General features: G+C 33.6%; 1 protein-coding gene across 7 annotated transcripts in view; it reads right to left on the bottom strand.

The window, feature by feature from the left end:
- ATOSA (atos homolog A) overlaps positions 1-26,477 on the bottom strand; it is an 81,502-nt gene that overhangs the window by 18,494 nt on the left and 36,531 nt on the right. For 6 of the 7 annotated variants that reach the window (XR_005658678.1, XM_039889007.1, XM_039889005.1 and 3 more), the window contains 5 exons: positions 6,735-6,919; positions 5,546-5,748; positions 5,135-5,260; positions 2,527-4,366; positions 592-711 (listed from right to left, as the gene is read on the bottom strand). Coding sequence is in view for 6 of the 7 variants with exons in the window: in XM_039889007.1 (XP_039744941.1) it covers positions 592-711; positions 2,527-4,366; positions 5,135-5,260; positions 5,546-5,748; positions 6,735-6,919 (2,474 nt within the window). In the remaining variant the exon portion in view is untranslated. The remainder of the gene's footprint in view (positions 1-591; positions 712-2,526; positions 4,367-5,134; positions 5,261-5,545; positions 5,749-6,734; positions 6,920-26,477) is intronic. The other variant, XM_039889004.1, reaches the window with a different exon arrangement.

Genomic DNA, 26,477 nt, shown 5'->3' with positions numbered 1-26,477 from the left:
CCAATTTAGTTTTATGGTTATTTCATAGCTAGATGTTTCTGAAACTCATCAACTACACAAATTCAGAACCCGTACAATGAGTGGCTTAGGTTTAGGTCACAATTCTTTTGGGGGCTTCTTTTCCCATCCACTATATACCTCCCTGTTGCACCCCTTAATAGGTAAATTTTTTCCTCTTTTCCCATCTCTGGAAGGGGAGTCCAACCTTGTTTCTACTTTTATGACAAGTCTGGTATTAGGTCCCAGCTATGACTGGTGCAGACTTGGAGTTTTGACTCCTGTCCCAGCAGGGGCATTAAACCTTAGCACTATCTTAGGTTTAGATAGCCTGGAGGGCCATAATTTGCCCAAGTTAGTATTCATAGATTTATCTTTCTTGCTCTTACATTATATGTATTTACAAGTTTTGTCATATTTTACCCCGGATATCTGTGTTTAGGAAGGAGGAGGGGGTCTTCCTATATCGACTCAGTCTAACATATTGAATAGAAGTCTGTAGTGTTTTTTATACCAGAATGATGCTGATAAATGATTTGCAGACATTTTAGATAATTGCAAGTTCTAAACATGAGATCAGAGAAAACTACTTACGGGACTTGAAAGAAGAGGCAATCCAGTTCGAGGATGAAAGGCTCTTGTTGAGGTTCCATCCAAAGAATGAAAATTATGTTTCCGCCAGACACTTGAATGTTTCAATGGCATAGTCCTCTGCTAGGAAAAGAATTAGATTTTAATAGTAATATTTTTTGGTCTTAGACTCATTTCTAATATGTACTGAGGTACTACATGGTGGTAAAGCTAATGATCTATATATCTATATTTATACATACACATACACTTTAATCAGAAAACAATATCAGCAGTTTTTTCTAAGTTGCTGAATAAACTCAAATATTCTAAAGAAAATGTATTCTTTAGAAACATACTTAATAGAACATAGTAGTATGTTCTATTGAAAGCATCGATACCAAAGAAAGTATGTTCAAATACTTTATCATATCTATAAATAATCAGTCTAGCATCTAGTAAGCTAATATTTGATTCTTTTAATTTGTAAAAAAACAACTACTCACAGGTAGAAAAAGCATAATATTCTAAAATAGAAAACTGTCCATTTTAAGAGACATTCTCTGAGGATATAATTTGGTGGGGCATGATACAGAAATATAGTAAACATGAATTTAAAAATATATCTCATGCAGTCACAGTACCATGTTTTTGAAGTGATACAGGAAGTAGGCCAAAGGGCTAGGAATTCATAAAAACATGAATAAAAAATTTAAAAAATAATTTGGGTTCTGGCTCTACCATTTACTAGTGTTGTAACCTTGGCAAGTTCCTCTACAGGCCTAGGGTCCTTATTTGTAAACTGGAATTAATAATAGAACCTAATACCTCATAGTGTAGTAGAAGGATTAAGTAAGCCAATGTGTGTAAAATATTCAGAAGAATGCCTGGGTACATAGTAAATGCTGTATGAAAAAATGTGCATGAAAAAATGAAACTTAGTGGCTTGAAAAATGTAATGGCCAAATTAAGCCTCCCTATTGAGTACAGGAAAGGATCATGAAAAGCTATAGTCTTAAGGCCAGGGTAGGTTTTCACAACAATCATAGTTTTAAGAAATTAGAAACTATCAGACTAAATTAGAAAGTTAAAGAGATGAGACTTTCTGTTAAAAAATGTAATTGGAAATAAGGTACAATTGTAAAACTCTAATGCCCAGCAAAACTAATCTGAGTGATAAAGATAAACCAAGGCCATTCAAATTTGAATTAAGGCAGTTAAGTAGTAGTTTTCTTTATAATTGAGATATAAATTTGTGATACTACTTAGAGAAATGAAGACAATTTGAGCCTAATAGTAATTTTCTAAATTGAAAAGTGGTTTGGTAGAAAGTCAAATAAAATAGAAATAAAATATCTTTTATTTATATAATACATTAAAGGTTTACAAAGTATTTTAAAATCTATTATTTGATTGTCACCACAACTTCGAGATAGGCAGAAGAGATTTATTATTCTTATTTTTAAATTGAGGAGACTGAGGTTTTTAGAACTTATGTGACTTATTCAGTGTCACTCAAGGACCTAATTGTGAAGTCAGGACTGGAACCCAGGAATGCTGACCAATAGCCTAGTGATTTCATTATAGATATTCCTGAAATCTTTAGCTAAGCAGTGGCATAAAATAATGAGCATACTGCCGATGTGTGGCACACTGCCAGAGTGACTAAATAAACAATACGTTAAAATGAGTTTTATTTCTAACTCCTGTGTACACTCCATCAATTGTCCATAATATTGAAATAAAAAAAGGCAACAGGAAGAATTAACCTAGCACTTGCTCTCAAATGAGTTATTTGCAAAGATGTTAATACTAGTTCTATAGCAGGTTTATTATATCAGACTGTATGTTCTATAGATACTGGGCACTCAGGATCTTTATATGTAGATCTCCTAGAAACATAATTCAAACCATAACAGACGTTTTAGAATTACATTTGAAATATTAGATATTACCTACCAATACCTCTGTATTTTTCAGTCGTTCACATGTAGACAAACAATCTTTTACACTCTTCCTCTGAGAACGGTTTTGAGATTTTTCACCAATTGGATCTTCTTTCTTATCCTGTTCATTTTTCAATTGGTCTGACTTTTTGCATTTGAAGTCTTCATTATCTTTATTGAGATAATTTTCTATACTATTAAGTTGCATATTTTGCTCACATGTTGTAGGCTTTTTTGAGTCTTTGTTTGAGCACTTGTTTTCATATTTGTTCAAATATCCAGATATTTCCAACATAGACACTTTTGAGTCTTTTTTTTTTGAATTATCAAATTGGTGATTGCTAAAAGATTCTGGATTACAATTTTCATTTTTTATTTTTTCCTTATACTTATTTGTGCAAATTTGTTTGTCAATACTGCTGCAATTTGAATACCGCTTATCAATTCCATTGCTAATTTCTTGCTCCTTAAATTGACACTCAGAACGTGTATTTTCCAATCTGATTGCCAAATCTAAGTTATTTTCTTTGCAATGAGACATATTTGAGGGAGCCAATAAACTAGTGGCTTTGTTCTGTGTTCTTTGAAATGTATTTTGGATGATTTCACTAGGACTGTCCTGATATAGATGTCTTCTTATTTGCGGTTTTAAAGAAGACTTGACTTTACTATTGCATTTAAAAGAACTAAAAGATTTGGTAGGTATTAAGTTTCCCCCTTCATTGCAGTCTTCTAACAAGGAAAATTTTGTATTAGAAATGGAAACAGAGGCCTCATTCTTATTTTTCTTCAACAAATTTTTGTCTTCATATGAACTCCTAAACACTTTAGAAGGAACTGAACTGGAGTCACACAGGTTGAATGATTGCCGGGGCATATGTGATACCGTTGGATCAATATGCTCCAAGTGTTGAGCAATCCTTGCAATAACATCTTGCCGCTCCTGGAGTAAAGAGCCTATTAAAGGATTAGTCTCACCAACAGACTGACGAGAATAAAGACCATTAGAAGTGCAAGTTTCACTTCGAGGAGTTTCTGGTTTTGCTCGAATTTTCCCCTCACTGGCATCTTCCGAAGAGGTAAGCTCTGGACTACCAAAAGAAATGGAGAAAGTTTCTTTACATTTTCTCATGTTTTCATTTTCTTGTGAAACACGGAAAAGTTTAGAATTACGTGAACTAGATTCTTGCGTATTAAATGCATGTCCAGAAACATGTGAACTGCTTGGATCGCAATGAATCAAATGCTGAGCAATTCTTGCAATAACATCTTGTCGCTCCTGAATTAAAGAGCCTATTAAGGGATTAGTCTCACCACCTGACTGCCAGGAACTCTGGTGGCTAGAGACACTGGAATCAATCACTGAAAGTGATTTTATAGTTCTCACTGGTGTTTCTTGAGACTTTTTATCTCCTATACCACGGAAGCCCAGAATGTTGGCTTGACATGTTCCATAGTCAGATTTACTGCCAGTGCCTGGATATAGTTTGCCATTTTTGACAGCTGCAGTATATTCTGGAGTTGTGCCATTTTTTACATGTAATACACTTTCAGGTGCCATGGTCCAAGTTTGTTTGCTACACAGACGCTGTGAACTGTTGGTACTACATTGTTCTGCTTCGTTAGAATTGCGGTGCTGATGGGCTTTAAGTTCACGTTCTTGAATTCTTTTCTCATACAGGCCAATATTAGTGTGAATACTACAGGTCAAAACTGGGTAATTCGATTGTCTGGGCAAGGACTGAACGCTGACTTTCAAGGCCACATTGTGAGAAACATTGGGAACAGGAAACACATGTTCAGTTGGAGTCTGTGAAAAATTCCATTGTAGGTCTACATCGGCAGCACTGATTCTGGAATCACACAGAAAAATATAGAATCAATGGGTTATAAAATATATACCATTATTATATATTATTTAAACATTTTAAACAGCCATCTACTTATCTTTGTTTGCATCAATTACTATTGAGGTTTAACTTTTAGCTACTTAACCATGCATGTCATCCTGATAAAACCAACACAATAAGTGTGGTAGATTATGTATGGAATAGAGATGACCTTTTAAAGAACACCAAAGAACTTAAGCATTAAATCTGAAGAATATTATAATTTACAATCTTTTGTCAAAACAAACAAAGAACTTCGTAGTTACCACTAAATAATTGGATTCAGTTAGTTCTATTGTGTAAGGTGATTAGGAGGTACTCTCTATTTCATGGCCACCTGCCTAAAGAGACAATTAAAGAGTTGTTTAGCAGCTTGTATGTTTATAGTGTTTGAAATGCCAAAAAGTAAGTAAGGCTACCATTACGGAAATTCAGCAGCCCAGAAAGTTTTTCCACTTTATTTATGATAGCAGCACTAAGTTCACTATTGGTTCTCTAAAGCAAGTTTAAAAGTTCTCTGAAAACTATTCTATACCAAATTTAAACCAAGAAACAAAATTTACACTGATTCACATCTACATTTCTCTAATTTGTTTTGAGAAAAAAAGTCAGTAAATTTCACCCACTTATATTTAGAAATGAAGGAATAAAATACTTAAAAGGCAAAATGTCATTCAGTAGATAACCAATGTAGTTGAATACACACTGTATCCTTTTTTGCCCTATACATACCTGTAAAGAATATTTCGTGGAATAGCACCATGAGAAACACTCAGCCAAGCACTTAATTGAGAAAAGAACACAAATGAGCGGACAGCCAATAGAAGAGTCTTTTCTTCAATAAATCGATCACCACTCCTAAGGGAAGTAAAAAAACATCATCTAAATGTCAGCAAGTACAAAATGAATGAATTTTAGAAAAATAGAAACTGAAATAAACATATCACTTTGGATGCGTGCTTTCAAGAGTATAGGAGTGAATTTACTGGTGGTGTCACTTGAAGTCACATAAGAACTAAATATCTAAATTTTACTACATAAATAGAGGGATTCGAAGATAGGGTATATTATTAAAATAATGTCTAGAAAGCAGTGGAAACATGATTTACCAAGAACAACTTCAAACGGGGTTCTACAACTTACTGTCGAGGAACCGGCTCCAATATCCATCTTTCTAATAATAACGCATCTTGCTTAATTGCAGGATCATTTAGATCAATTCCTTCTGTGGTGGGCCCATCATCGCTGTAGCAACAGTCTGGCAGTAGCATCACTTCCACCATGATTGGAAGGTTATTCTTCCACAACAATGCAACTTCAGACCTGGTTCGTCTGGCTTGTCGACACTTAGGAAAAAATGAATAAAGCGAAATGTCTTAATAACTCACATAATTTTGTATTTAAATTTGAAAATTACCATTGTTAAGTATACATCTGTTTGAGAAATGAGCCATCAGTTGTAGAACTTGCTTAGACTTGTCTGTTTAAGTTTCCTCATTAATGAATTAACACTAATGAGCTCTAGAGTGCAAGGTTTAGTACTGAACAAAATTTATGATGCAAAATTTTTTTGGGGAGGGAATATCTTTGCTTTATCATGTAGGAAAAGAACTGCCATGCACAATGTTTGACAGGCCTCGAGGTGGCCCAGCTTTGCCTAGTTTGTTAATTACTCATCATTACAGAGGAGATTCATTCTAAGTGAACACCAAGATATTAACAACTCGTTTTCATTAAATGCTGAAAATATACAAGATATAAAAAGTTTAAATTTTGGACTACATTTAAGAAACTAACTGGAAGAAAAATCCTTACAGCAAGTTATATATTTACTAATTACCAAAATAGATATTTTAACGCTATTATACAAAAACATTAATATGATAGCAGAAAGTATCCTCCCATTAAAATATATATATAAGCGGGAAATTGCTTCATGTGGGGAAATAATCACTAACATCAAACCACTAAATAAATAAGAACATAAAGTCGATGAGCCAGGGCTGAAACTCTAAAAATAAAAAAAGCTGAATTACGGTAGCAAACATCATCTTAAATTCAGTGAGTAAGAAAGGTAAGAAATTGGCTGCCTATCTGCCTGCTGATCAGCAAAGCTACCTACTGTGCCTTCAAGAGCCTTGTTTAACAGCCAAGGTTCCTGGCTGTGGTCTAGGCTTAGGAATTTTTCTATATGGTTGTGACTAATTTTATATTTAAATATAAACATTATAATTGTGATGTAACAAAGGTGATGACAGAATTTATGTAGTTTATAGAGGTTTAAAGGAAATAAAATAAAATAAAATGCTTTAGACACACACACAGTTCTTACCTGGGCCAGCTTGTCACTGCATTCATGTTTGGTAGTTCCTGGGGAACAGGACTGTGCTGGAGGGCAATGGAAACTTTCTGAGCGACCTTTCACGGAACATTCAGGTGTTCGTCCTTCTGTTATTAACAAGGCCAAAGAGACCAAGAACTCCTCTGCATCGTATTCAAAATATTCGTCTAAAGTATCTGGTATTAAAAAAGAGAAAGAGGAGCCTTTGCTTTAATGTACTCTTCATAAGAACTCATCTTTTACGCCTAAAATAACTACTGACACATTCTGCATTCAAGTATATTCACTAACCAAGAGTGAAAAGAGAATAAAAATGAGGCAATTAAAATGCAGTAAACTCTTGATTCACGAAATACACAGTCAGGAGATGATGGATATTTCAAAATTAGGAGATGGACATTTCAAAATTAAACAAAGCTGGTTAAAATTATGGCATAAAAATGTTTTAATGTAAACTTCAGTTTAAATACCTAAGATTTAGGAATACTTTAATCCTATAAATAATTGTCTGGTTTTGGAAGTCAAATACAATAGTTTTCACACATAAAACTTCACCAATAGCAAAAGGTTAAAATGTTTTATGTCATATATTTTTAGCTAAGATGTTTTATTACTATTATTAAATATTAGAAAAAGATACAGTTCCAAATGCATGTTTCTCCCCTTTTCTCTCTCTTCCCTTCCTTAACCTGCTCCTTATTCTCCCAGATCTAATTCTGTGACGTGGACATTTACAGCCACGGGGTCCTTCTCTGCCTTTCCAATAAAGTAATGATAGCTGCAGAGGGAGAAATGCTATGATTACCCAACAGGAGATGCAGGCTCAAATTGCAATATATGAAATGTGATATTTTGGGGGGTACTACGCAGTTCCAAACAATCTAACCTGCAGATATTTTCACTTACTTGCAGTAATTTTAAAATTTCTCACAAGTGCTCTAATTTTTTTAAACACAGTTACCTTTCAAAATTATTAACCTGCTACACCGGTTGCACATGCATGCACATGTACTTTTTACATGCACAAAATTCGATTCATCATGCAATCCAATTAAGTAACACATTTTAAGTACCTAATATACTATATTAAGTCACAGGGTACACAGAGTTATACTGCACATAGCTCCCAGTCTCAAAAATATCAGAGATATTAAAAAAAAAATAGAACACTACAGCATTTCATAAATTCCAAAGAAGTTCAGATAACAGTGGTAAATTTTGCAAAAGAGGTAGGTGTTGAACAGAACCATGAGAGAGAAAATGCAACTTGAGTGGACAATTTGTGTAGAGAAAATGTGGAAAAGGCAGGACCGGAGCCAGATCGTGAACAGCCTTGAAAGGTATGATGAAGAATGCTTATTTCTAGACTCAAGAAGGCTTATCAGGAAAAGATGGAGCCTTGAAAGCCAACTTTACTGAGTTGGTATTTGAAGACCATTCAGAAAAGTTTCCCTAAAATGACCATTTGTGAAACATAAAATAAAGGCTACACTTAGTAACATTGTCAAGGCATTGCCAGTTTTAAGTATTTTCTATACATTAACTCATTCGATCTTCAGAACAGCTCTTGAAGGTGGGGACTATTACCACCATTCTACAGATAGATAACTGAAGCGCGGAGAGATTAAGTAACCCGTGTGAGACCACCCAGCTAAGAAGTAGCAAAGTTGGAATTTGAACCTACAGAGTCTGGCTCTAGAATATGGGCTCTTAACCATATATGCTTTCTTTCATTATGGCTATAAATTTTGCTTTTACATACTTTCATGTATGTTTGTAAAATTATAAATGAAAATAATATATCCAATATATATTTTAGTAATGTATTTTAGAATATTTATGACATAGAATTAGTTTCCAGGAATAGGACCCTAATTTATAATAAAACACCAGAGAGTAGAGTTTACTATAGTAAAGAATATGAATAGAACTGGAAAATTTATCCTGCTAAAGAAAATTCAATAGATATAACTTGATATTTTGATACATAGCTTACTCCAGATATAAGTTATGATTTTAGGGCCTCTAAAAACAATTTATCTTTACAAAAATAAAAAATGTTTCAAATTTAGACAAATGTAGACTGCTAGGTTTACCTACTAGTTACACATTTTAGAAGAGATAAATTATTTGATAGAAAACAGAAGGGATGTTACAAATTTTCACAGGCTATGAAGGACACATCATTGGAAATGGGGAGTTAATCAATCAGAACATAGTTCTAGAGTCCCTCTCCCTCAAAGACCTCAATGGGTATTGTGCTTACACCACAGTCTGACTGGTGGCCATAACTGGACTGGCTGCTTTTGTAGTGGCAAATCTTCTGGCTCTGGAGTTTAGCCATTTTCTTAAAGCCTCCATCTGTTCTGTCCAACAAAAGAGGTGAACGATTTGGTAATTGGGGAATTTTTAAACAGACTAATCCATAAATGAATCGGACTAACTTGAGAAGTCAATTCTTCATCACTAGGGGTGTTCAAGGACAGACTGATAAACACTTGCCAGGGGTGTCCTTGAAGGGATTTAGACAATAAGTGGTGGCTAGATTAGACTTGCAGGGGTTCTTTCAACCCCGAGATTCTATGAATTTCTGCTCTTTAGAAGAAGCTCAGAAAACATCCAGGGGGAGAGGCCAGGACCACTAACTTCTTTCTTTGGCGGCCCTAGCCAGCAATCCCTCTGAACCAATACACTTATTGCTGGTATCCTTGATTGAGTGCAAAACCCAGGATAGTGCAGAGCTGCTTCAAAGCTCTGTCTAAAGGGAATGGAAGAAGGTGTTACTCATCACTGGGCTACTGTATCTGCTGTTCAGTTTACTTCCAAAGCCTGCTGAGGTAGTGGAAAGATTCCATGCCACTTATGACATGGAATAAAATGGCAAGATAAGCATAAGAGCAACCAGGGGGATTGCTAATAAGAAAGTTTCTTTAAAAATAACGTCCTTTGGAAGACAATCTGGAATATGAATTAAAATTCTCCTTTTATGAACTTATCCCAGGGAAATAATAGAACAAGCACACCAAGCTGAATGTTCAAAGATATTTGTTAAAATGTTAATACCAGTTAAAATTTTGGAATAAACCTAAATGTACAACAATATGAGACTGACTAAATATATTGTGGTAGAGTTATATCTAAAATAATGATATAGATCTACTTTTGACAAGTAATCTACAATGTAAGTGAAAACATGTTTCAAAAGAAAAAAATGATATGATCATGTGTTTGCATGGGCATACATGCATAGAAAAATATATATACAACAAAATATTATCAGTCTTATAAAGCAAAGACATAAAATAAATTTTAAATAAATTATTATTCTGATATTAGATAAATGATAAGGCCTAGTAACTGAAAAATAACATGTAAATGAAAACATTACCTAGTGTCACATATTTTAATTAATTAGAGTTACTGTTTTGTAGAACTCCTAGCAGGTAGGTCATAGTTTGGTTGCTTAATATAGGAATTTGTGAAGCCAAACATAGGTAAGAGTATACTGTTAAAAATTGGAATTTAGCAATTTGAAACTTTTTTCTTCTCTCTCTCGTTCACTTCCTCTTTCTCTCTCTTTCTGTCTTTCTTGCTTGGTTTTTAAAAATAACCCTTTTAAAAAATTAGGTAAAAACTAGACTCTCATACTGATAATATGAGAAACATATATGGATGGACTTGAGAATGGGTGTTAAGAATCAGCAGAAGAGGTTATGCTCAAAGAATTGGACTCTCAATTGAGATAACCAATATGTAGGTATTAAGACTTGATTTATTCAACAAATATTTATTATACACCTACTGTGTTCCAGGTACTTTCCTAGACATTGAGACTTGGAGCTTATATTCATTCTAGTGGTGGCAGAGAAAAACAGAAACAAATTAACAAGAAAAATATCAGATGGTGCTAAGTGCTAGGCCATAATTGTAAAAAGAGTGATGTGAGAGTTATTATGTGAATGCTTTATATCAAGTATAACATTTAACCTGAGATCTGAATGAGGAGCAAGTCATTCAAAAAGCAGGGGAAAGAGCATTCTGAGCAGAGGTCTAAGGTGAGAATGAATGAGTAATGTCCCTAGAACTAAAAGAAGGTGAGTGAGGCTGAAATGGCAGTGGAGAGAAGGAAAGTGGAAGGAGATGAAGTTTAGAATAGTGGTCAGGGACTAGATTATATAGGATTTTGAAATAGTGCAAGGACTTCAGATTTTATCCTTAATGCAATGGGAAGCCATTGGAGGATTTTAAGTGGAGAAATGATATAATCTGATTTACATTTTAAAATGATCATCCCGGCTGCTATGTTGATAATAGAACAGGAAAAAGAATCAAAGTGGATATACTAGTTAGGAGGTTACTGCAGTTGTGCAGAGTTGGAGATACAGTTTTGTAAATCATGGCATAGGGAGAGTATTTAGGGTCAAGAGTTACCTAGAGGAACATGTAGGGAACTCATGACAGAACCCTGGGGTCATTCCAACAAGGGGCAATCCGGTAGAAGATGAATCAGTAAAAGGAGCTGTCAAGTATGGTATCATGGAAGTCACAAGAAAAAAATATGTTTCAAGAAAGGTGTGATCTCAAACACTGGTGAGGTTTAATAAAATATAAATAAAGAACTGACCACTGGATTGGACAATGAGGAAGTCTTTGGTGACCTTGACAATAGCAATCTCAGTAGATGGTGATGATGGAAGATTGAATAGATGTGACATACACTGTCAATTATTCTGAAGGGTACAGATAATACATACAAAAATGTACCTTCCTAGTCTCTTAATATCCATTTATATTTTACAATTGCCCTTTCTATAAAAACAAGATAAGTATTAAATATGCAATATCATCACTCATACAAAATTGTCTCCAACTCTCAAAACGAGATGAAAAAGAAGTTCCCTTATAAGTCTATGGGACAGGAGCAGGAGATTTTCCTTCTTTATGGTCCTGAAATCCAGTCACTAAATCTTATTAATTTGTCCCTTTTAAATTTGTCTTGCAACTAAACACTTCTTTTTTTAACCTCGTTAGGCTCTTATTACCTAGTTAGGCTCTTATTACTTGCACCTGAATTACTACAACAGTCTCCTAGCTATTGAATTCAGTGTGAACCCTTAAGCCTGGCATTAGGGTCAGGGTCACCAAACAGAGCATAGTCAGATTCTGATGTGAATGCTGCCTCTTGGAGTTATATACTGAGGTGACCCTCCTTAAGATTCAACCTTCGAAGTTTCGATTGTCTCCATCTTCACTTTCTCATCTCTTCTTTTACTACTCCCTACATGGTCTCTCTGTTCCAGCCAAATTGTTCTCTATACTATGCTCTGCTCATTTTCCACCTTGTGCAATTGTTTGTTCTTTTTTTAGCTAATAAACATGCATCCCTCCTCTCCTTTCCACCAATCCTGAGCTTTCTGAAGAGCTTTCCTATTTTTTTTTTTTTCCACAAAAGAGCTCTTTCCTAACTCATTTCCACACTGATCTTTCACTTAGTTTGTACTCTTCCCCAGAACTTACATAAGCCATCTAGGCTATGAATGGTTACTTCATGGTGCTGGCACACAAGCTTAAGGTCATGAATCTCACATCCGCATGAGTGAGTTTCACTTTGTTCCTTGGACAGACTGTACTATAACTTCAGCCAACCTTCTCTCGAACGTGGGGCATTGATCACAACAAATATGACCATGAAAAAGGAAAGGACAGATCAGTGCAAATCAACCATCATTTTAGGAAAAACTCAGCACCATCTTACCAACTCATCTATTTCTCTATAATAATATTCTTAATATTTCATGGACATATATCTCCTAATGGGTTAAATTCTACATACATTAAACTATTTTTGGTTTCTAATCTATACATTCCAATCTCAAAGGTATGAGTTGTGTATTTGTTTTGAGTAAGAAAAAGATCTTAGAAATCATGAAGCCTACTAATCTACCTTACTTCAAGATGAAAATAAGGTACAAAGACCACCTTTTCTTGCTCAAAGTTGTGTACTGCTGCAAACTAGAATCCAGTTTTCTTCATTTCTAGGGTAACTTGATTTATATACCATGAGAAATCTTTAAGAATAAAAGGTAGAGTTGATTTTTGTGACAAGTACAAAAAATAGTGGCTGTGGCTATGAACAAAAGAGCAATTTTGTATGTGCACTATTATTTTATGGATATTAGTTATACATATTTTCACTTACAGAATATGATCTTCAAATACCAAAATATTCTTTATTTTTGTTGTTAAGCAACAATAAACTTTAGCAAAAATAACACTTAAAAATCCTTAGCATTCTACTATAAAAAAAGGCAAGTAATCTGTAAACAAACTTACTACAGACTGACTTAAAAGAGACTTTCTGGGCTAGCATGTGGTTTGTTTGAATATTTCTGCTGTACATTTACATTATATAATAACCACTGAAGTTAAAATTATGATTAAAGTATTGCAATATTCTGAGGTACCATCTGAAAAACTTAAGTCATATGTGTGTTTTTATAATAATCTAGCTTTTTGAAAATTGGCTATAAATTATAATTGTATATTTAATATTACCATTAATGTTTATTGTTAAATTTATTAACTAATATTCATTTAATATTATTTAATATTACTGACATTTATTATTAAATCAAATATTTAATAATCCAAATATTCAATTAAACAAACATGATCACCATTATTTTGAGCTGTGAAGTGTTTTATCAAGTGTTTCCTCATTTTAATTCTCATGATTGTAGCACAGAGTAATAGTTAACAGCATAAACTCTGAAGTTAGGCAATCAGTTCTTCTACTTGCTAGCTATTTGGCTTTGTACAAATTATACAAGCTCTCTTTGCCTTAGTATTTTTAATCTTGTAAATAGGGATAAAATAGTATTGTCCTTCAGAGGGTAGTTATAAGGATTGAGTTATTATTTGTAAATTTTTTAGAATATTGCACCACATAAGTATTTGTCAAATTTAAAATAAAAATAAATGCACTGATGTAAGTTATTTCTCTCATTTTACAGATAGAAAACTAAATTTGTAAAATCATTTGCCCAAAGTCACACACATTATCAGTAAGTAGAGAACCATCTCTAAGGAATAGTTCTTACAATTAATTCTCAATTACAGAAGCTCATACTTATTTTTCTTTTCACACAAAAATGACTCAAGCGTCTACCCTTCCAACTCAGGGCATAGATTCTAGAAAGCTCAGACAGATATATCTTCAAGAATTCCTGGTATTAAAAGACTTTGGACAGCTACTCCTTTCTTTCTTTATGTCTCCCTTGTTTAAGGCTCTATTAAATTTAGATATTATGGAAAAGGCCTAGATCATATGGTTCCAGAAGAAGCAAGAGGATATCCCATTTAGAAACATTATTCTTATAATGCTTGGAAAAAGCATACAATTACATCTGCTTATAAATAAAGTGTTTCGATGTTCTGTTTTGTGCATAAAAACACTTAAGAGTTCATTAAAACCAAGCCTGGTCCCTTTATTATCAAAGGAAAATAGCAGCTTCTGTGGACAAAAAAAGGGGCAAGATTTAAAAGAAAAAAAAAAAAAAGGCTAAGTCTTGGCTTCTGTATAGAATTCAGGAATTAAAGAACTCAAAGGAACTTCAAGACCTGTATTTTTTATTAATTTATGGATGAAGAAATTGGACTTCAGGGAGGTAAAGTGAATGTTCAGACATACACAGCAACATAATGGTAAAGTGAGGCTTTAATCCAAGATCTCCTGTGTATGCAAAATGTTAGAAATTTGAGGACTTATTTCCAAATCTCATCCAGTCTGCTTACCTAAATTCTACTGCCCCACTAGTCCAATTCCAATTCTGACTCAGGGAAGAATCAAAGATAGAGAATCAGCCTTAGGTATTTGTTGGTTTAGTATCCAAATCATTCTTGCACCTCATTCTGTATCAGTTATCCAGCCTCTGAGCATTAATTCTGGTCCTTACTGTAAAAAATTTTGGTGTCTAATTCCCAAATTCTGTGAATTCTAACTGAACTTTCCAGTTAACACGGCTACTAGTCTGCATTCTTACTAAAATTCTCATTGTCTTTCTGCCCATGCAATCACTATGGACCCTATTTTTTTGCCTCTGAGACATAAGATGCTTACCTACCTCAAGTGTGTTTTTCAATATCTATTATATCTGGTATGGATTCCTATATGGCATGGGCACCCAAACTAAATCTTGCACTTTGAAAGGTGCAAAAGAAAAGCTGTGAATGAGTTGGAAAACACCAAAGAGGGAAGGGAAGCAGGAGTTAAAAGGTGTTAAAAGGAGTTAACAAATACACTCTTACAAACCGCACATTTTCCAATGGAGAAGTTGAAAATCTTCCAACTTCTTCCTAGTTCTCAATTTCGGTTAAATTTCAAGTCAGGTGGGAAGCAGGTGCAAAGAGAAATCCTTTCATAAGCTTCGGTGTTCCCATTGCAATTATCACACAACTGTAACAGCTATTTGTCTCTAATTAGACTATAAACTCTAGGCATGCAGGAGCCTGATCCAACATATTCACCATTTTATTATCAGTGCCTAGGACAGTGCTTGGCATATAGAAGGTGCTCAATGACTACATAAGCAAAATGAATGAGTGCTTACATGTAGCGCTATATATATAGCTAATTAAAAGACACTTTACATCAACTTGAGATCCATGCTAAAGTATGACCAATTCTGAAGAATTCACGTATTATAGGACAGGTAAGCTCAGATTACTGGCTGTACAATAAATGGCAGGTTAAAGGCGGTGAGGACATCAGGCAATGCACAAGAAGCCCTTCTTTGGGAGGCAGACACACAATGCAATATATATATACGACATACTGTTGAAGCGTACAGTTGAAACTTATTTGATTTTATTAGTCGATGTTGCCCCAATAATTTTTAATTAAAAAAAAAGAAGCTCTTTTAACTTCTATTTTACTATGTTTTTCTAAAAACATAATTTAACTTATTCACATTAAGATTTTAATAGAGTTGTTAACCCATCCACATACACACTACTAAAGTGATTATTTTATGTATGTTCTTGGGCCTCAGTCATCAGTGTCTCAAGAGTTTACTTTGTTAATTCCAACTTGATAGCCAGTCCTGTCATCTAATAGTGTCTTCTCTATAATGCTGAGAGCAGGTAATTTTGAGGTGCAGGTCTCACAAATTTCATCATACCAAATCAAAGGAAAAGCCTTGGCTAATTCCCTAATCAATAATTCTCTATCATTAATAATTAGCATAACTACCATAACCAATGGAAATGAATGAAAGAAAGGTAGGCTTAATGATTTGACACGTGGGAATGAGGAATTTCGATTATTTTCAATGCTTTGAAATATTTCTTAATTTTTTCTAATGCTGCTGCTGATGTTTGTAGACATTCTATCAGGCCCAGAACTAGTGTTTCGTGAATTCATTATATATACAAAAACTTAAGATGATTGTGAGTAAAATCAATATAAGATATTCACTAATTTTTGGATATCTTGATTCATAGTATCTTATAAAGCACTTCGAATTTCTTGAAACAAAAGATCTAAATAATGTGGAAAGTCAAATATTTCTATTCTAAGACTAAAAAAGAACCTCAGGGAATCCTGGAAGCACTGACGGTGCTCCTTTGATATGAGCTATGACAGGCCTCGTGTACTCGGAACTCAGGACACACTGAGCTCCTATGTTCTCTAAGTTACTAACAGCCAAGCAACAACATAAGTACTTAACTCTCTTCCCATCTTTGCAAACACTGCATAATATAAAACAGCAATTACCTACCAATTTGAATTTGTTTGCCACCATTATTTACTGTAGCATAAAAAAATACAATGTTATACAGTCTTTAAAACACCAAATTGTAGATAATAGCAAAACTTTAAAGGCATATATTTTGTCATTTAAACACGTTGGTAATTATGTTATAGATTAAAAGCTTACGTGACAAAGAAATATCGCATTTATGATTAGTATTTACATATTTTCTTTAAAAATAATTGAACTAAAATGCTACAAAGGCATAACACAAAAGAAATACCTCTTTTATAGTAGTAAAACGATTGGTGAGTTCATAAAAAAATTTCAATCTAATTAACTTATTATTGGATTTTTCACCTAATTGTTAATATGGTATTTTCTAAGTCATATAAGAGTAGGAAGAGTTCATCAGAGGCTAAAGAAGGTAAAGCTTGTGCTTCACACAATTCTAAAAGGCAACTAGCGCTCTTCCCAGAGCACTGTAACTGGCTGCCATAAAAGATATCTCCTTTTCCTCTTCTATCTGAATTCTCAATAACACAAAACCCTTAATATATACATGCCATACCCATGGCTCCGTACCAACTCAACCACAGTCATTTGTGTGGAGGTAAGGGTATTTTTTAAAGGAACAACTAGTAAAGATTAAAAGGATAAGTGACTAAGAATTGGAATTAAAGAGAAAAAAGGGGAGAAAAGGACAGAGAGAAATATATAAAGAGGAAAAAACAAACAGCAGGAATATAAGAAGGGGAAAATATGAATGAAAGAAGAAAGAAAACAATAAGAGTAGAGCTGGAAAAGTTGAATAGATGACAGGGGGAAAAAACTCGTAAGGAAAGCCCTTTGTTTTCTAATTGTTCCTCAGACTCTTTTCCTAAACTCCCATCTTTCAAACATCTCAAAGTAGGCCTCCCTGTCTTCTCACACATTTTCCACTGGCACCCCTATAAAAGGAGCCCCAAACTTCTAAAAGGACTGTGTTCCAAAACTCTGTCCAAACTGGTAATTGAGCATTCAGAACAGCTGTTTTTATTAAGGTTCCTGTGGACTAAGGCAGCAAAGTGCTACACCAAAGGCACCACAGAGACTGAAGAAAAAATAAACAAACACCAAACCAAAACAAGGAGAAAAAATTTGCAATCTAAATAACCAACAAAAAATGAGTATCCAAAATATTTCACCTAAGAATCCTGAGAGGCTAATGAACATAAGATGCTAATGAACATAAGATGCTGAACTTCCCTAATCATCACAAAATACAAATTAGAGCCACAATGACATACCATTTCCCAATTACCAGATTTTTGGGGGGAGGGGTGAGTGGGGGAGAATTAGTCTGACCAAATAAGTGTTGATAAATGTGGAGGTCAAAAGAAGTACTCATAAACTGCTAGTAAAAGTAAAAGTATATACTGATACAACCACTTTGAAAAATAATCTGGCATTATCTAGCAAAGAACTGCATGCTCTGTAACTCAATAATTACCCCCTTAGGTAAATAATCCAGAGAAAATTTTGTTCATGTGCATTAGGAGACCAATATAAGAATATTCAAAGAAGCACTGCCTACAACAACAAAAATCCTGGAAACAATAACAAATGTCTATCTTATAGAATGGATAACTTGTGGTATATTCCCATAATGGGATAAAATAGTGGATATAAACATAAGATTAAGTGATAGCTGCATACAGTTTATAGAAGACTATAACTAGGATAATTCTATTTATGTAAAAGTTTAAAACACAAGCAAAATTAAACAACATACTTGATGGTTATATACATATGTCAAAAAAGCATTAAAAAGTACAAGGGAATAATTAACCCACAATTCAAAACAGTAGATAGTTCGAGTGTGACTGGTGGGGCTGTCACTGAGGTGAGAGGCACACAAGGGTCAGCAAACACGGGACTGATAATGTTCTTAGCAGCTGCATGAGAGATTATTTTATTATTACTCTCTAAACTGTCTTTAATGCACATATACTTTGTACAATGTGCTCCATAATTTAAAAAAATAGCTTACTACATTGTCTCACATACATAACAAAAATAAATTTTAAAATTTCAGTACGCACATGGAAAACTGACATCTGGGAATTCTGCACTAATATAAGACATTACTATCTAGTGAAAAATAAGCATTGTGCCGGGATCCACGAGGTCTACATATTCCCATTATTAACCTCTTTTGTTCTAAGTTTGACCCTTGTCAGACTACACTACTTCTAAAACAAAAACAAACAAAACAAACCCTGCCAGCTTTAAGATTCAGGAATTTATGGAAATAATGTGAAGAATCCCAGTATCAAATAGTTAAAAAGACAACGCTCAATTTATAGCATTGTTTAATTTTCTATAGGATACAAAGCTGATAAGTCCAAATAATAAGGCAGAAACCTACGCCTAATTTGCCATATATATTATTTTTAGAATGAATTTTACCTTTTTTTTATGTAAGAATCAGGTTCTCAAGCATGATTTATTTTGAATTGAACACCAAATTTGAAAGCTACAATTAATGAAGTTAGAAGATTTCCTTGTCAGTTGGACAAATAACTAAAATGTTTTAAAACACATTACTGACCCAAGTAATGACATGACTCAAAATGTTTTCTTTTGAAATTAAATAGGCAGTCCTCTGCTTTCACATTAGCATGGTATTTGCTTTGGGGATAAGTAAATGTCACTGAATATACAATACACCTAGTCTACAATAAGGCTGCACAATTGCCACTTGCTTCCCTAAGGTACTGTTTGCATCTTGTGATGCAGTCTGCTAGAAGTCATATAGATTGTTTTCTGTTTGTGGTGGAACTTAAACTACTTCTATTAGCCAACTTGTTTCTCCATACAAACTATATTATTTAGTTATTGTTAGGGTTACTACCTATCCGCCCCCTGTAAACTCTATAAGGGCAGGGATTTTGGTCAGTTCTGTTGACTGACATAGCATCAAAACTCAGGCACTATGCCTGGCACATAATAGCACTCAAAAATATTTGTAGACAAATTTATTTCTACACTGTGAAGAAGCTAATTATAGAATCAGTACTATACCCAGCCAAGAACTGATACTATTTCCTGAATAACTTTCCCTTCATTATAAGAAGTTAGCTGTAAATCCATTGATTAAAAATATTTTAAAGTAGGAAAAAAAAATAATAATTGTCTGAATTTTAGTTCATGATAGCATTCAAAAGGTGCAGTCCCTCAATTTAATAAGCATAAAATATTGACTGTAACTTAAACAAGTAGTTCTCTTAATTATTTCTCTGGTATCTAAGAGATGATTTATTATTTGATAACCATATGGCTTATACTGAAGTAAATTCAAACACCGAGTGACTCTAGGCAAGTTGAAATAATAATTTCTACCTCTGAGAAATTTCTGAGAAAAAGAGACTCTGCCCTTTGATTTTTGGCATATCTTGCTGTGGCAGGAATTATCAGATTAGATTTCAGTTATTATTTAACTTTAAATAGTAAACTCAGTGTAGTCAACAAGTATTTCAAAACCTCTGTATAGTCAGAAGACATTCTTAGTAAAGTTTCCATACAAAGGACCAGAGTATAATTTAAGAAATTTTGATTTCATGGGGTATTTCCTTCATGATGTATCTGATTCAAGGAATGCCATGAAAAACAAAATCTTCTCATCTTCAGAAATGAAATGATATTATATACAACATAACTGATGGACAAAGAAAAGTAAAAAGTAAAATTCATGTATAGATTTGAAAATAAAATTGACTTTTAATAACTTTCATAATTGCAATAAGTAAAACATCTACTGTAAAATTCAGTTTTACTATTTTCACAAAGACAGCAGTAAGACCTAGTAAGTTCAATCTTGGGCAAGTTCAGGCATGTTACTGAATTTCTTCATTTATAAAACGGCAATAATAAATGTTAGGAAAGAAAAGAACTTCTTCCCTTTACTCAGGTTGGGCTTCTGTACACAGAAAGAGCAGGACTTTACCACAAGCCTTATCTCCCCACCAGGGCATATATTTAAGGAATTTTTATGAACTCTTCCACTAGGCTGGTGGAGTAGCTAACCTGACCGGTTTGATTTTGGTAGTCAGTCAGCTATTTCCAGTCACCACTGAGTAACAAGGACCTGATTTACCCACATACCTTAAACCACACAAAATAAGCCAACAACTGGTTTCAGACATTGGACAACAGTACAGGATAGTGATTCCTGAGAGAGAAATAAACAGGTGAGCACGACAATTGCCCAACCTTACCGCCTGGAGTAAGTTTCCAGGCTGAAGTGCAGGGAAGGGGAAGCCAGGCAGAACCCAGCAGTCTCCTTGAAATGAATATAAAAGAATTATGGGAATGGGAGGTCAAGGTGGCTGGAGTCACAGGGCAGAGTACCAGTAACACAAAGAAAGAGAGCTCTGAAGAAATAGAGAAGTAGTGAAAGATAAAAACTTGTCAACCTAGAATTCTTAAGAAAACAAAACAAAACAAAACAGAATGCTGTTTTAGACACAGAAAAGCTGAAAAAACGTCAAGACCAATAGACCTGCACTACCAAGAATGTTAAAGGAAGTCCTTCTCTCAGAAGGAAAATGATACATTTAGAAGTCTGGAACTACACAAAGAGCACTGGAAATCATAAACATGTGGGCAAATATAAAATATTTATTCTTGGTTTTTAAATCACTTTCATATAGAATTGACTATTTAAGGAAAAAATAAGAGCAATGTATTGTGTGATTTATAACTGTAGAAGTAAAATGCATGATAACAATAGTATAAAGGCCAAGAGAGGGTAAAATAGAAGAATGTCATTACAAGGTTCTTACACTAGACACAAAGTAGTATAATATGCCTGAAAATAACTGTGACAAGTTAAAGATAATTATCATATACCTTAAAATAACCAGTAAAAAGCAAATGAAAACAAAACCAAAAAAAATCTCACAAACCTAATTATAATTAATAAGTTAACAGAGAAGATATAATGGAATTTTTAAAAAATTAATCCAAAAGAAAGAAAAAGAATGAAACAGGAACAAAGACCAGGGACAAATAGAAAGCAAAAAATTAGTTGGTACATTTAATCCCAACCATGTCAACAATAATCTTTAATGTGAATGTTCTAGTGAAAAAAGCAGAGATTATCAGATTGAATTAAAAAGACAAAGCTATATACTACCTAAAAGGTACACACTTTAAATATAAGGACATGAATTGGCTGAAAGTTAAATATTGGAAAGATATACCATGCTAACCTCAATCGAAGAAAGCTGGAGTGGCTACATTAATATCATATGAAATAGACTCCACAACAAATAATATTGCAAGTGATAATGAGGCCAACTCATCAAGAGAACATAACAGCCCTAAACATTAATACGCCTAATAAAATGGCTTCAAAATGTATAACGTAACAACTTATAGGATTGTAAGGAGAAACAAACAAATCCACAATTATATTTGGAGATTTCAGCACTCCCTTTTTCAATAATCAATAGGACAAGTAACAATATCAGTAAGAATATAAAAACTTGGAAAGTACCATCAACTTGGCCTAATTAGTATTTGTAGAACACACTCCACTCAATAAAAATAGAATACACCTTTACTAGGTACACACAAACTGTTAACCAAGACAGACCACATTCTGAGCCATAAAACAAGTCTCAATAAATTTAAAAGAATTTAAATCATCTGAACTATATAGATGTCTAACCAATGTACTATATACTTGAAACTAATTAAAATAAATTAAAAAAAAAAAAAGAATTTAAATCACCTGAAGTATGGTTCTCCAACCACAATGGAATGAAATTATAAGTCAGCAAGAGAAAGATAACTGGAAAATCTCTAAATATTTGGAAATTAAATGACTGGTGTGATTGTAACAGTCATTGAATCACCCCCTTTACTCTGAAGTGAGGTTATCAAGTGCTATGGACTGAATTGTGTCCCCCTGAAATTCATATATTGAAGCCCTAACCTCTAATGTGACTATTGTTTGGAGATAGGGCTTTTAGAAGGAAATTAAGATTAAATAAAGTCATTAGGATGGGGTCCTAATCCAATAGAATTGGTGGCTTTATAGGAAGAGGAAGAGAGAGATCTCTTTCTGCAGGCACAGGCACAGAAGAAGGGCCATGTGAGCACATAGGGAGAAGGCATCAGTCTGCAGGCCAGGAACAGAAACCTTACCAGAAACCAAATCAGCTGGCATCCTGATCTTGGACTTCCCAGGCTACATAACTGTGAGAAAATGAATTTCTGTTGATTAAGTCACCCAATCTATGGTATTCTGTTATGGCAGCCCAAGATGACTAGTACACCAAAGCTAAAAGCCAGGAATTCCACTCTGTATTTCCTGCCCCTTCCTGAAACTCAGAGGAAGTAGTCTTACACTTAGCTTCAGATTTCTGAATAAGGAATGCTGGAACCCGTGCCTAGATGTTCTCGATTAATGAAAGTGGGAGTGAAAATACCAGACATAAATGGGTTTCCAGAAGCCTTGCACGTGGGGGATTATGAGGTGCATGCCCTGTTTAATAAAGTGATACTTTATTTCCTATTCTACTATCAATCATGTGTGTACATAATTCCAGTTGGAACTCAGAGGGAGAAATGGTGACTAGTACTATGAATCTCTAGCAATTGTAATAACTATTCAACCACCTTGCATAATTGTTGTGATGATCAGAAAGGAGGTATATCAAACACTGAATCATTACATTAGTCTTACTCAAAAGGAAAAAGAAAACTTTTTGTTCTACAGCATGGCTACTTAATAAAGTCAAGGTGGGGGCAGGGGGAGAAGATTGAGAGAAAAGAAAGAGAAATAAAGGGAAAATAAAAAGAAAATAGTAACAAATACATGTAGAATTCACTAAGTCCAACATTATATCTTACTATCCCCTACTACCCATGCACCCATGTTCCTCCAACCCCAAATTTGCTATTCCTCTTGAATTCCCTACATACATGTTCAAGGTGGCTAGAGTCGCACGGCAGACTATCCAAGCTCAATTGCCCAAGTCAAAAACTTGGCAATTGAGTCCTATAAAATGTACTTCCTAACTAGATCTAGCCACTTTTTTCCACACTGTAATAATCCCTGCCAATACTATTAAAGCCATCATTTCTTGCACAGATAATTAAAACAGCTCTGTGATTGGTCTCCCTGCATCTTGTCTCTTACCCTTCTTATCCATTCTCATCTTCCTTGTTGGAATTCTATTTAAAATATGATTTTGCTGGCTTAATTTTCCATAATGGTTCCCATTATTTACAATTTAAAACCCAAACTCTTACTTTTTAAGAACCAGTTTAAAAATCACTTAATAGGCAGAAGTGAAACCTCCTTCACGCCCTCAGGCAGATATTTCTTATTTATATATTATTGTATATTATATATTATATATAGTATATATATAACATTAATAACCAGTGAGTTCCTTGAAGATAGAAGCTAGCTCATTCATTTCTGTATCTAATATATTAGGATTTTCTATATAAACAATCATGTCACTATAAATAGCTTTACTTCTTTCTTTCCAGTCTTTGTACTTATTTTTTTTTTTCCTTAGCTTATTGCAATGGCTAGGTATACAGTGTGGTATAAAAGTAGCTAGACTGGATGCCTTCTTTCTGACCTTAGAAAGAAAGTAGTTAATATTTCACCATGAAGTATGATATCGGGTATAGATTTCTCATAGATGTCCTTTATCAGGTTGAGAAAGTTTATAAGGTCATTTTGATTGGACAAATATGTAAAATAAATCCCTCAAGGAAATGCCGTCTTTTACTTAATTTAGAATGTGCCAAACAAATCTTTTAAAAAACAAAAAAAAAATCTCTAGACAAGAACTGATGAAGAACATACTGTTTTTCAACGCACATCATTTATTTTTAGTTAAAAATATCCATACATTAAAAAATATTTACCTCCTATGAAACACTAGGGGGAAAAAACTTATTCACCAAGAGTGAACCCTAATGTAAACTATAAACTTTTGGTGGAAATGATGTGTCAATATAGGTTCATCGATTGTAACAAATATACCACTGTAATGTAGGATATAAATATTGGGGGAGGCTGTGCATCTGTGAGGACAGGGCATATATGAGAACTCTGACTTCTTGTTCAGTTTTGGTAGGAACATAAAACTGCTCTAAAAAATTAAGTTTATTAATTAAAAAAATTGCCTTCTATATAATGTAAGAAAATATTTTTATTTTTTACTTTTTGCAGATTTAAAAAATAAAAACAATAATGAAAATAATCTATTTACTTATCCTAAAATTGTACTTTAAAAGTTTCCCCAAGGAAGCATCAATAATAAAGGAAAAAAAATTATAGAAGAAAACAACTTCTCAAGCAAAAAAAAGTATCAAAGCTCAGATGAGTCTACTGTCTCAGGACCAAAAATCTGGCCTTTTGTGAAAACTTAAATTAACAGAGTGAGTTAATGTTTTATATTAAGCATTTTAATGCCTGATAAGTATGAATATACTTAGATGTCTTCAGGGCCTGAAAGAAATAGGATAGTTACTGGTAGAAGGAAGAAATATTCCTTCTGTAACATTGCTATTGGACTTCTATTACAAGTAAAAAATTGTTAAGTTACTGTGGGAAGCACAGTTTTTACAATACTGACATTCTCAAAGTCTGTTGATAATAATCTTATGTCTCATACAACCTCTGGTGCTTTGTTTCTTAGACAAAATTTCCTTGGACTAGACTATTGAATACTTATATTAAATTCCATATTTTGAGAATATGCCAGAATAAGAGTCCCTCATGAGTAGTATGGTATATTATATAATGATAGCTTTCAACATTCTGTAAATACAGCAGTCTAGAAAATATCAATTTAATGTCAGATTTCTGTTTATAAAGGGACTTATCCGTCAAAAATAGCTGAAAAAAGAGTTGATTTCTCTCATTTACACTGAATAAAAGACTGCTGGACACAGCTCTCTGGTCTGTAGTTGTGGATCTATCCTACAGGTTTGTTTTTTTTTTCTTTAATTAAAAATTATTGGGGTGACATTGTTCAACAAAATCCAATACGTTTCAAGTGTACAATTCAACAGTATGTCGTATATATAATGCATTGTGTGTTTACCACCCATAGTTAGATTTCCTTTGATTACCACATATTTAACCCTTTTTACCCCTATCTTACTCCCCCCTCCTGCTCTCTGGTTCATCCTGCAATTTTAACACTAATAGTTATAATGTTATAGTAACATCTAGCTGACGCTTCTTAAGATCTTGCTATGTGCCAGAAACTATGATGAATATTTTATCTCATTTAATATATACAACAATAATAATAATACATCACACCGTTTTACCTCTGATTATAAATGGAATGGTCATCCCATGTACAATTACTATTGTTAATTCATCAAAAATAAGATGTCATCATTTTTAAGACATATGACTACTTTATCTTTCACTAAGAAAGAAACAAAATCTTCCAATTAAACTACAATGTGCCGTCAAGTATAAGAAATAATTTGATTTCAAAGATTTAAAATGTAGGAAATGTACATGTTAACATCAACCAAATATGGTAACCCTAAAATGATCAGTTTTATCAGATACTGATTTAAATGCAATATGTTTGAAGAGACCCGAAAACAAAGTGAGCTAACTAACTGAATGCTTTTTAGCCTCTTTTGAAAAGAAATCTTAGAGAATGAAATCATTTATCCAACAAACTTCTTAATTGAAGGAAAAAAGAGATACCTATAGCTGCAGGTGTTTATATGAGCTACACTTATGCTTTATGCTTATATATTTCTAATCAAAGTAAAAATACTTTCATCAAAGTGTTTAATGATGATTGGTCTAAGTAAATCTATATTGTAATAATAGGGTGAAATAAGACTGTATATTTATAGTTTCGTGGCTAAGATCATGGTTAACAATTTGAATCCTGGTTCTGCTGCTAATAACTATGTAGCCCAAGGAAACCTT

Source organism: Pteropus medius, unplaced genomic scaffold (genome assembly GCF_902729225.1).
Source record: "Pteropus medius unplaced genomic scaffold, Ma_sr-lr_union100, whole genome shotgun sequence".
Lineage (NCBI taxonomy): Eukaryota > Metazoa > Chordata > Mammalia > Chiroptera > Pteropodidae > Pteropus > Pteropus medius.
This window is presented reverse-complemented; position numbering and strand designations above follow the sequence as displayed.